General features: G+C 38.0%; 1 protein-coding gene across 6 annotated transcripts in view; it reads right to left on the bottom strand.

Annotated features, from left to right (window-relative positions):
• LOC120546585 (DNA (cytosine-5)-methyltransferase 3A-like) overlaps positions 1 to 12,741 on the bottom strand; it is a 59,443-nt gene that overhangs the window by 8,868 nt on the left and 37,834 nt on the right. For all 6 annotated transcript variants that reach the window (XM_039781602.1, XM_039781606.1, XM_039781603.1 and 3 more), the window contains 11 exons: positions 10,243 to 10,443; positions 9,019 to 9,177; positions 8,074 to 8,181; positions 7,414 to 7,561; positions 7,088 to 7,231; positions 6,704 to 6,748; positions 5,732 to 5,811; positions 4,783 to 4,895; positions 3,311 to 3,494; positions 874 to 958; positions 155 to 300 (listed from right to left, as the gene is read on the bottom strand). In XM_039781602.1, coding sequence (XP_039637536.1) covers positions 155 to 300; positions 874 to 958; positions 3,311 to 3,494; positions 4,783 to 4,895; positions 5,732 to 5,811; positions 6,704 to 6,748; positions 7,088 to 7,231; positions 7,414 to 7,561; positions 8,074 to 8,181; positions 9,019 to 9,177; positions 10,243 to 10,443 — 1,413 coding nt within the window. The remainder of the gene's footprint in view (positions 1 to 154; positions 301 to 873; positions 959 to 3,310; positions 3,495 to 4,782; positions 4,896 to 5,731; positions 5,812 to 6,703; positions 6,749 to 7,087; positions 7,232 to 7,413; positions 7,562 to 8,073; positions 8,182 to 9,018; positions 9,178 to 10,242; positions 10,444 to 12,741) is intronic.

Below are 12,741 nucleotides of genomic sequence, written 5' to 3'. Positions count from 1 at the left end.
CAAATCAACTAGCATGAAAGGAGAAATAAGCATTTCTCCTTTATGCTGTATTTACACTTAATGCATCTTGTGAGTTTTGATGTGTGAATTTCTCCACAATGTTACACACGACAATTTATTCTGCCTTGAATCCTAGAAACAAAGTTTCACTTACGTGTTTGTGTGTTACGTTGCGTACGTCACCCACGTACATGATGCGACCCTGGTGTCGGACCATGCCGACAGTGATGGAGTCCTCACACACCTCAGAAGCCACGTACTTGTCAACCTGCATGCCCAAATCCTTCAGCACCAACAGACCTTAGTGCGCACACGAATGAAGAGGGATAATTGTTTCTGTTACAGTCTCACACACATCTAGAGCTGAAATGATTAGTTGAATGATTGATTAGTTCATTGACAAAACATTTGCCAGCAACAACCTTTTAATAAATCAATCATTTAAGTCATTTATTCGATTGCGCTCTGGAAACTTGTGCTCGGGACATTTTCAATGTTTTCAATAATGGTATTAGGTTGTCAGGTGTCACCAGGTGTTTACCATCTTCGTTTAGCGTGTATGCTAACTTTTGCCAATTAGCACTAAACATAAAGATCAGCTGAGGATGTACGGGAATGTCATTCCAGTTTTGGAGGAATTATGTCACAAACCAGAGTATTAGACACATTTAAATGATGCTATATAAAAAGTTAACAGATCACCAAAGTTATTCATTTACAATTTCTCCCGAGGGGATCATGAATGTCTGTTTAACTTTTAGGACAATGCATCCAGTAGTTGTAGAGATATTTCAGTCCGGACAAAAAGTGGTGGACTGACAGACAATCAGTAGATTAATCGCTAATGAATATAATCGTCCTACACATGTGTACCTGTGGCAATGCCGTCAAACAGGGAGAGAACTCTGATTGGTTTCCTCTTCTCTGCTGCAACTGGAGGATACAACTTGGCTGGCTCCTAAAAGAGAGAATTAAATGGAAGAAAAGACATCGATGAAAAGGGGTAGGACCCGAAAAAGCATTTTGCTTCTTCCTACTCCCTTTCGGACAAGATTATTTATTGAAGAGTATTTATTTATTTGGCTTATTCTTGCTTTTATCTTTTTTTTATATAGTAACATACTTTTGTGTCTTGTATTTTTTATGTTGTTCAAATTCATTTAAAACAAGATTAGTTGCATTTTAAGCTTTACAGTATGCAGAGAGAGCTGCACATAACCCATCAGCTTTTTTCATGATGATGATCTGATCTTTTGGCACAAAGTCTGGCTGAAGAACATCAATAATTGAATGTGAACATGTTCTGTTTTGAAGTGTTTTGGCCTTCATGGATAATTTAGAGCTGATGAGCCCGAGAACAGAAGCATCACTGATCTCCAGATATTTTCCCGTTTAACTGTGATGTATTTCAGCAAGGTTATGATAGCAGATTAGATTAGGACGGCAACTATATCAAATTTACGACAACTAATTGATTTACAGCCCATTGTCAGGACTGGGTTGGTGTAATGGGTGATTGTAGAAGGAATGGAGTGTAGTATAGTACAGAAGTACGGGTCAATATAGAAGTAGGAGAGTCTGGAGTGTGTCACCACCAGATATGAAGTATGATAAGCAGACACATTGTTAAATGATATCAGTAAAGGAAATATAAATGATTTCATTCATTTTATATTTCATTTTTTTAACCATTTTAAAAACTAATTTACTGACGCATACCACATAACTCTAATGTTCCTGGATACATGATGATACCTGCTGGGGAACCTTTGTCACATTCAGTGGTACATTTACTCAAGTACTGTACTTTCATTAAGTATTTCCACTTTTTGCTACTTTAAACTTCTACTGCCCTACACTTTGGAAGACAATATTGTCCATTTTACTCTACTACATTTATTTGTTAACTTTAGTTTGTAGTTACTTTGCAGATTTCAATTATTAATATTCCACCTTTACCAGCTGCAACATTAAAGTCATTCTGCATGATGAGCCCTCTTTAATGTTGGTACTTTAAGTATATTGTGATGATAATACAGTAGTTTTACCTAAGTAAAATATTGAATGCAGGACTTTTACTTGTAACAGAGTATTTCTACACTGACAGAGAAACAAATTTCAATAGTTTTTTCCACTCTCTTAAAAATAAGGTAATTTAATTAGCATTTGTATAATGTATCAATATATAAGAGATCTCTTTGAAAAACATAAAACTTTTTAACTATTCTAGGGACACACTCCTTACTCCTTAAATATTTAAGTAGGCTTTATCTGCGTTGATGTAATTCATCATTAAACTTTGTGGATGCAAATTACAATCATATCTATACTGTACTACTATAAACAGTATTGTGAACTCCTTTTCAAGAAAACTGTTATGTTTCTAATAATGTATTATGTGTTATATATTGTGTAGTCTATATCCACGACGTTCCACTCCCGGGATTGCTCCGGTGCCGCCGGATGTCCCTCTTTTCGGCCCGGATGTCCGTTACCTTCCGCTTTCTTTGTGTTGGCATTTTAAACTCCGGTGGATTTATGAGGAATATGGTTAAAGGACAATTCTGCCACAAAATGAACATAGGGGTTAAAACACATGGGTACAGAGTCGACCGTTCTCTGGGATCTGTTTTCATGCTAATCGAATGTCAACATTTTTATCGCAAACCGCTAATTAGCTTACGTACAACGAACGCCGTGCTTGAGCTATGTTACTGGTTCGACTGGTCATGAATGTTTTCCCAAGATGGCGCCTGCCTGTATACCAAACGGTACTGTCTTTATAAACTATGTTTTTAATAAACTGTCTGTACACTTACAAAGTTCTCAATGCTTCGGTTTGCATGTAGGGACCCTCATTATGCTACTGTGGAAGTGTGGTGCTATTTTGAGCCTTGTTAGTGGTATAGAAATAACAATTTCTTTTTACTTCACCCGTGCCCTGACGACTAACGTTATAAGCTAATTAGCAGTTTGCGCTACAACTGGTCACATTCGATTAGCATGAAAACATATCCCAGAGAAAGGCTGACTCTGTACCCATGTGTTATTAACCTCTAAGTTCATTTTGCACCGGAATTGTCCATTAACTCCTCAGATCTCTGCAGGGTAAATCCTGACAGCTAGCTAGACTATCTGTCCAATCTGAGTTTTCTGTTGCACGTCTAAAACAACTTTTTAACGTACACGTTCCACCAAAACAAGTTCCCAACACGATTGGTAAAGAATAAAGAAATGCCAATAGCGTGACTATATATTGTATAAAGAGCAGGAATTAAATGAATGGAAACAAGGCAACTGTCAGACTCACAAAGTCCTGTTCATGGTTGTTGGCAAAGAAGTGTTGTAGTCTGCAGGGCCAGTCGTCCCGTCGCCGCAGTAACCCGTAGGCGGTCCGGGACCCACACATGTAGCAGTTCCACGGGTCTTCTTTGATGGCTGCCGCCGCCGAGCCGGCTCCGACCAACAGGTCCACACACTCCACACAGAAACACCTGCGTGCACGCACACGCACACGCACACACACACACACACACACACACACACACACACACACACACTATGAGACCTGTGTATTTATTACTACTTAAGATTTTGTAATTTTGTACTAGGATATATATACTGTATATATGTTGATGCTAATACTTTTGTACTTAAGTAAGATTTTTAAGGCAGGACTTTCACTTGTAACAGTATTTTAACAATATAGTATTGCTACTTTAAGTGAAATATCTGAATACTTCTTCCACCCACATGTCATCACCCCCTCTTTCTAAACTGCAATACTGTCAAATAAAGGCAAAAATACAATAAAAAAAGCATATTCAATTAAATGAATCAAACTCTAAAAACTGTATGATTATTAGAGACAAACTCCGTACTTTACTTTTAGATTTTGAATGCGGGACAGAGTATTTTTACACTGTAATATTGCTACGATATCATAACTTCTTCCACTGCATGACTCCCAATATGTAATGTGTTATGCTGTTGAATGTGTGCAGAGATGAGGTCAGCGCCTGGTTGTCAAAATAAACTGTATATTTAAATAAATAAATCGGCTCCACATGAATCGGCTGACTCAATTGCCAATGAAAGGAGCCATACATCCCATTTGACATTTATGGGTAAATTGTTTGTGTTGATGTGAAATCCAAAACCTTGTCCTGGCCACAAGTAGAAGCTGCTTGCCAATCCCAAGGCAAGGCAAGGCAGCTTTAGTTGTATAGCACATTTCAGCAACAGGGCAATTCAAAGTGCTTTACATAAAAAACGATTAAAATACAAGAATAAAAGTTACAGTGCAGTATAAGAAAATATAATACGAGATTTTATGGTGCTAGTATGGGACAATGTATAAGCTCTATACACGTAATCCACCCGCAATCCTTGCCGTTCCAAGAACGGGCCTGTCCCACCGGTCTTACTTTTTAATTTCTCTTCATATGCTTATATAGATTTCCATACAGTTTCAACAATGCAACTTCAGTATGAGAAATGAACAATTGTATAAAGAAAGGCAACATCAAAAAGAAAGGTCTTCAGCCTTGATCTAAAAGAACTGAGAGTTGCGGCAGAACCTGCAGTTTTTCTGGGAATTTGTTCCAGATATGTGGAGCATAAAAACTGAACGCTGCCTCTCCCTGTTTAGTTCTGACTCTGGGGACAGATAGCAGACCTGTCCCAGACCACCTGAGAGGTCTGGGTGGTTCATAGTGTATCCCAAGCCCGTGTATAGTGTATCCCAAACCCGACAGTGTTTATATACAGTTTTATACTGACCTACAGCAGTTGTTGTTGCCACACATGAGCACCTCCCTTCCTCCACAGCAGATGGTGCAGTAGGACTGGTAGCCGTCGTCGTCGTACTGGTAGGCGCACTCCAGGAACGAGTTCTGCCAGAGAAACAAAACAGAATCAGGAGAGAGGCACAGATGGAGCGTGTCTATGTTGTCCACCATAATAATGAAATCTGGTGTTTATACTGTTTCCATTTGTCTGTGTAATACTGTATCACAGGCGTCACCAATATTCAACAAAATTGTATTGCTTTCGAAGTGCAACTTCCACAGGAGCTGAGGCATTTGTTGTCAAATATTCTCTGGTTTCAGCTTCTCAAATGTGTGGATTTAAGACTTTTCTCTGTTTTATATCTCTATGATTTGAATATATTTTGCATTTTTTGCTGTTGGACTAACAAATTAAACAATCTGAAGAGGTCACCGTGGGCTTGGGAAAATTATGTCGGACATTTTTCGAATTTTTTTTACAGACAAAATGCATAATCTGTTAATTCAAAATTAAAAATAGTCGGATTTCGTAGTCGTAATTAGTTGTAGCCTTAGTCTGTATGCAGATAGTGTTTGGTACATGCACTTTACTTCCTGTGTGTATCAATATATCCATTATTACTAAGGCTGGCGTGACGCATTTGAAATGAATGTCATAATACCAATAAGAAAATGTTTCCAATATCAATATGACGATGTAAAATCATCAAACTGATGTTTAATATAATTAACAGTTTTACGCATGAAAGAAATGCTTCAGTAACTCACTTTGTTTTTGACTGTAATTTGCTGGATTTATTTATTTGGACAAAACAAATTTGTAAAATAATTTTGTAAAATCACCTAACAATATGATTATATCAATTTTACTCAATTCCATGATAATAATGTTGAATTGTCGCCCAACCCAAAGTGCATTCAAATGATCAAAGGTTCCTTACTTTGCAGCCCTGACACATTGCTCCTAAGAAGAGAGGATGCTCCAGAGAGACGTTGAGGCTTCCACAGGAGATGCAGATATCTGAACAAACACAGACATGATCACAATATTACATTTAACACTTTGTTTAGCACTTTGATTACATCAATGGAGCCATTTAAAGGTACAACAAGTACGAATTTGACTGCCCCAAATAACTACAATGTACTTATGATCAATAAGAAAGACTCAGTAATTACTTTTAGGTGCTTTGATTTATAACTTCCCATCTTATAATCTATTTTGGATGTCCTTACTCCAGTCCACCAGTGAATTATTCTGCTGCTGATCGCTTGCTGCATAAATGAATAGGCTAAATGCCAAAAATGTGAACAAGAACAAAACTGAGCCCTGAGCTACAGAAACACTTGGAACAGCTGTACACTGACAGAACCTTAAACTTAATTTCAAATTTATGAAACTCAGTTTAGGCATGACTCTCTTTGACTGATTAAAAATGTGTAAAATCGACCCTAATTGGCCTTATATCTGTATTAAACAGGAACAAAACAACTTATAATGTGATAACAGTGAATAAACAAGGTAATAACATTTCAAGATGCGATCAAAGTTATCCTCTGTATTGGCGGAGAATGGAAAAAAAAAAACCTCTGTATGTATTGTGATGGCAATGACATTTTGTTTGCAAAAGACTATTGCTCCAGAGGGATAATACTTTATTCAATAATGATGTAGGACTTATATTGAATGGTTTTACCCTTTTCCAACCCATTTAAAGGGATATTATATAAAGTTTTGACAAATCGTGATTGTTAACACTATTTAGCAGCCATTAAAATATTACTCGTAACAAGGGGCAGGTAATGAAAATTAGCTTTTAATCAACTCTATATCCAGTAAACCTTGTGTAAAACACACTGTATAAAATATTTGTGTAAGCCAAAGGCTGAATGCCTGAAAAAAAACTGTTTACCTTCTATGTTCCTGGTCTTCTTTTTGACCTCACATATGAGTCTCTCTGTATCAAAAAAAATACGTAAGAACACATCAACACACCATTTTGATACCAGTACCAAGAATTTGTAAAAACAACATATAGTTAGTATCTTGCTAATGTTTTGTATCTCCGAAACATAAATCTAAGAGATATTAATAAAAAAAAACTTTATTTTTGAGTCTTATGATGAAAAAAAAATAAATAAATAAAATATATATATATATATATATATATATATATATATATATATATATATATATATATATATTTCTGAAATAATATTCTGGGTGTTTCGTTGTTTAAATAAACATACTAAGAAATTTGTAGGTTCATTTTTTAAATAAAAGTTTGCATGTTTACCTCTGGTCCCTTCGTCGATCACCTCTCTGATCTTTGCTTTTTCAGCTGAGTTCTTGCGTGGTTTCTTGGTGGGTGGAGGCGTGTACGCTGCCTCAGGTTCCGCCCACATCTCTGGGTACACTTCCTTATATGGATTTTGTTCCTCTGTGGAGATACAAGAATAGTGGTCTTTAATATCATATAGGAGTGTTGGAGAAATAAGACACTGGACAGTTCACACACCTGAGGCGGGGGGTGGGGGTGGGGCTGGAGGATTTGCTCTATGGTATCAAAAAAGTGACGTGTTCATCCCCATAAATGTTATATTAAATTAAATGTGTGTATACCCTCTGGAGGTTCCAGTGATTGTGGACCATTGGGTGGGAAGCCGGTCATGGCCCACTCTATCATCTGTCTGGTTTGAATGTCCACCCCCTCTGCATCATCGCTTGTATCACAGGAAGGAACTGGCCTCCCCGCCCGTACACTGGCCACCTAGACACAAAATAAACACACAGTTCAGTACACAAACAGTAAAAACACGATAAGTAGGAAGGATAAATACGGTAATTATGGCTGCACGTGAAGTAGCAAAGTGAAAAATAAGTGCAGGTTTTAGTCTACAAATCCTTCATTACGTGTTTATAATTTGATGGAAATTCAAGTGAATGATAACCTGCCATGGAAGAAGTAAATGACCATGTGTTCTGTATTACTTGCTTAAAACTAAGCATTGCTGTATCGAAAAAATACCCACAAAAATATGAGATGTACCCACATGTGCCCACTTATAAATTGTGGGCAGAGCTAGATGAGAACAACACCTCCACAAATGCAAATGCAGATCTTGTTTCATAAGAAACGAATGAGTAAAATATGACCTTTGTGACCTGCGCATTTTTATATTGGTTTTTTAGAAGTTGGATTTTATCCAGAGAGAATTGCAATAAGTTTAGCAACAGAAAAATACAATTATCAGCCCTCAAAAATGACTCAGGGTGTGTTACCTGCAGAGCCTCAAAGATGGCTTTCCGGTACATGGACTGTTTGTTAAAGGTGGGCTGGTGGAAGGCAGATGAGAAAGAGCTGAGAAGCATCAGCTTCTCCACACAAACCTGCAAAACAAAGAAATTCTAATGAAAAAGGAAGAGCCAGAAATTATTGGAGAAAAAACTGGTTAAACAGATTCTCAACAAGTCCTTGAAATCCTTAATTAAGGTAATTTTGTGTGCCACAGGAAGAACGTATCTTTTTAAGAAAAGATGTCTCAGAAGGCAAAGGGCCTTGGTGCAGGATGGTATCTGTCTCATGGGGGTTTCTTTCTATATATTATTAAGATTATTTTTTGGGCTTTTTCCGACTTTATTTGATAGGACAGCTAGGTGAGAAAGGGGGAAGACATGCAGGAAATTGTCACAGGTCGGATTCAAACCCTGGACCTCTGTGTCAAGGCACAACCCTCACAGTATATGTGTGCCTGCTCTACCCTCTGAGGCAACCCAGCCACTTCTCATGGGGTTGTCTTATTTCAAATTGAAATAAGGCAAAATTAAAAGGAAAAAAATCATGTATCAAATCAAAGTAAAGAACCATATTTACTTACCTAAGTTTCTGCCAAGAACAAATGAAGTGTAAAACTGATCTTTCTACACTAAGATGTTAACAACGGAATACAAGTAACATTTATGTGAAAAGCTTTTACATGCTTTAACTGGGACAGTATTCTGGTGTCTATAAAAGCATAAAATTGAAAGAGTGGTGCTCGGGGTGTTAACATCATTAGGCTACTGCATGAATAAACCTAAAAACTGTTACTACAACAACTGACATTCTCCCTTAACTCTTTGTGGAAGGACTTTCTGAGAATCGGATGTGACTCAGATGGAGAGTAAACACACAGTGTACAAGTATTTGATCATTTTATTTAGGGGTTCCTAAATAAAACTACTCACCACAGAGAACTTTCCGTCTCCAAACCACATCACCCAGCGAGTTCCGTCTGCAGCTCGACTTCGGCCGCTCATCAACCAGGAAACAATCCTGCCGGGCCACCAAGAGAAACCTCGCAGCTTCCCAAACACCAGAACACCGATGCCAAAACCTCGGCCATCCTGTCAGCACACAGAAAACAAGTCCAGTTTCAATCTGCACTCATGATATAAGATGATACATACATTCAGCCTTTTAATGAATAGGGCAAATCTTCTATGTTCCAATAATAACACATATAAAACATACAATAATGTCCACCAGGATCCACCATTTATAGCTGAAACATAGTTTCAATTTGCAACACATTAAACACAGCTACAAACTAAAAACATTTACACAGAATTTTAGTGTATAATTTTTGTGTTGTAATAAAAGGAAATAGGCCTAAAATTAGAGATGGTCCGATACAGTATCGGTATTGGCTTTGATACTGCCTAAAATGCTTGTATCGGTATCGGGAAGTACGGGAGTTTATGCGCCGATCCGATACCACGTAATAAAGCCCTAAAGAAAATCTACGTTAAAGTAGTTTATTTAGGTTCTTTTTCCGTTATAACGGACGGTCAGACTGGATAATAAAATAAAGTTCTGGGGCCTTCATTGTTTGTATTTGTTCATGAGAGTTTAACCTGAGCCAGACCGACAACAAAGATAGAAATCATATCACATCCATACAGGGATAGTAGTATACAGCTGTTAAAACATAATAAAATATATGACACACTGGTATCGGATCGGTACTCGGTATCGGCCGATACGCAAGTTCAGGTATCAGAATCGGTATCGGGAAGCAAAAAATGGTATCGGGGCATCTCTAACAAAAATTGAATATTTTTTGCTTTGATTTGTTCCATTTTTGGCCTTGAGAGATTATTGTACTTTTACTTTAATACATCAACCATTCATCTATGGACCTCTCCCAAATGTTGCTTTAAAGCACAATTTATTGGTTCAGTTTCTACAAGTAAAGCAATGAGTAAAAGATGTTATTTCTATGAAGCCCCTGAACTCCGGAAAGACTACATTCATCTTGTGTGAATATTATATTAACTTGTGGGCACAAATTATTACTTTGTGTGTACAAGATTTAAGATATTTTCTCCGCTGGTGAACTCTAAACATATGCATCTTACATTGTTTCATTAGATTAGATAATGTCATTTCTCATCCATTAATCATCTTACCTGGTACTCTATCTCCCTGGGCGGGGGCCGTTCTCCCCTGGCAACTGGCTCCGGTGTCACGGCAACCGTAGGCGAGGCGGGGGCTGTTTGTTGTTGTGAATGGGGAGGGGCAGGGCTGGCTGACTCCTCCTTTTGAAAGTCGCCCTCTGATAGGTTGTCCATCATGCTCATCTCCGCCTCTCTGTACGCACGTCGCTCTGCCTGTGAGGGAAGAACAGAGACCATTTTATTTTATTTTTATTTGAACATGTGTCTGTTATTTTCACCTTTCTTTGTTGTATATCTATCCTTGCATCATGGTTGGACCTGTTCTGAAATCTATTTGACTCCATGCTAAGGTAAAGTTAACTACAGCAAAAAAAAACAATAAAAGGCTACACAAGCATGGCCACCATGGGACTAGCACTCAAGCTTAATAGGCCATAATTTCCCATTAATCCTCTATGAGCTAATTGAAAATTTGAAAAACGAAAAATAATGAACCACACTGACTTTCATTTCGAGTGGTTTATATTTATTCTGTTATTCTCTAATGTGGAACTTATTTCCTAAACAAACTCTTGCTGTGGGAACACTCATTTGGCATTTTTTTTACTTATCTGTGGTAAATACAAGGCAAACAAAAGTCCTTGTTATACTACTAACTCTCTATGCACTATCTCACTTTTGCCTACACTTGACAGGATCCACCATTTATAGCTGACTCTTTGTCAAATTTTTCTTTTGGGGAAAACGCCCCCACATGCACGACTTAGCCTCCTCCTCCTCCTCCTCCTCCACCAGAGCTGATACAGTTAGATAACAAATAGATAATAGATTACTCATTTATTTATTCTGCATGTGAGTGTGGTATGGTATCCAATTGATATCCCATATTCTTCCTAACGCAGATTATGGGACAAAGTTTAAATCTTTTTGTGTTTTAGTAGCTATTTAAATTCTAGTTTATTTACTGTCTGGTTAAATGCTAAATTGCATTTCGTTGTACTGGTACTCACTGTGTACAGTGTGCAATGAATCTAATTTAATTGAATGTACAGTATGTACAGTATGTAAACAGTCAACTGCATCACAGCTGTCAGTTTATCCGCAGGTCTGTGTTTTAATTAGATGCCAACATTATGCCGACATATGATCATCAAACCTACATGTGTAAAGGATGAGGTAAAGGCAAAGTTTCAACACTGAATAATCATTTTGTCAACTATCATATCAGCTACAGTCTGTCTTCACTACATGTTATTGTCATTCATCGTGTCAGACTTAATGCCTGCTGAGGGCATCTTCCCCTCATGTGTTCATCTGTCATCACCTTTTTGCTTTACTCCTGTTGCTCTACAGGCACAAACGCTGTCTTTCAAGGAGGTCCTATATAACTGAGGATTTACGTGGGTCTTTCCAGCTAATGTAGTGGCTGCTCTAGATCAAGGCCTCAGCGCCCCCGGCTGTAGGAACAGTCCTTTAATTGTTCTTCTAAACAGGAAGTGAGTGGGGAGAAAGGGCGCGGTTAGGGGGCAGTTCAATGGGTTCAGGAGAGAGAGAGACAGAGAGAAGACAGGGAGAGGGAGAGAGAGCGTAAATAGGATTATATTATAAGACTGAGGAATAAAATACAGATGGAGAGACAGTGGAGCATGTTCAGTGGAAGACAGGAAGGCAGAGAGAAGATGCAGCGCAAAGTAAACTCTGTTTTTCTACAACTATCACTAATTGTTATACTGCAATACTGTATTGACCTAGTGTATCAATAGTGCAATACTACATTAAGCTCTGATAAGCAGTAATAGCCATCAGTAATAGAAGATAAGAAGATTGCTTGTTTTAACTGTAGGTGTCCTTGAGTGCTATGAAAGGTGCCCATAAATAAAATGTATTATTATTATTATTATTATTATTATTATAAAAGTCACCGTACTGCTGATATTTTTTTGTTTGACAAGCGATATCTGGGAAATCCGGTGTGGAAACACAGCAGCAGCGAGCGCTCGGCTTCACACGAGAAGACATTTAACAAATAATCTTGACCTCACTGGTTATTACACTGCAAGAATCTCACTGTGGCCCAGATGTAAAATCCCACGACTCCTCCAGAGCATTTCCATAACCTAAAAACATTCTTCTGCAATACTGGAGAAAACCAATTTGTTTCCAGTCTAGCTAAGACTGAGAACCGCCATCTAATGTCTTGAATGTGTGAAACGATTCCTCCAGAAAGGAAGAAATAAACATGGGAGGAAGGGGAGGGATGATGGCATAAATTCAAGTGGAAGTGAGCCAGTAAAAGTGAGAGGGTCGGGTCGTGACAGTTCTCGCCTCTGTTTGACCCTGATGTCACAAGTTCACTTTTCCTCCGCTTCTGTTGACCTTTGACCTCATAAAATCCTAATCAGCCTGTTACACGGATCATAGACAGACCACACACACAAACACACTGACCAACACACATACACACACACACACACACACACACACATACACACACACACGCACACACACACA

This window comes from Perca fluviatilis, chromosome 18 (assembly GCF_010015445.1).
Source record: "Perca fluviatilis chromosome 18, GENO_Pfluv_1.0, whole genome shotgun sequence".
Taxonomy (NCBI): domain Eukaryota; kingdom Metazoa; phylum Chordata; class Actinopteri; order Perciformes; family Percidae; genus Perca; species Perca fluviatilis.
The sequence above is the reverse complement of the archived record's forward strand: the minus strand, read 5'-3'. Positions and strand labels throughout refer to the sequence as shown.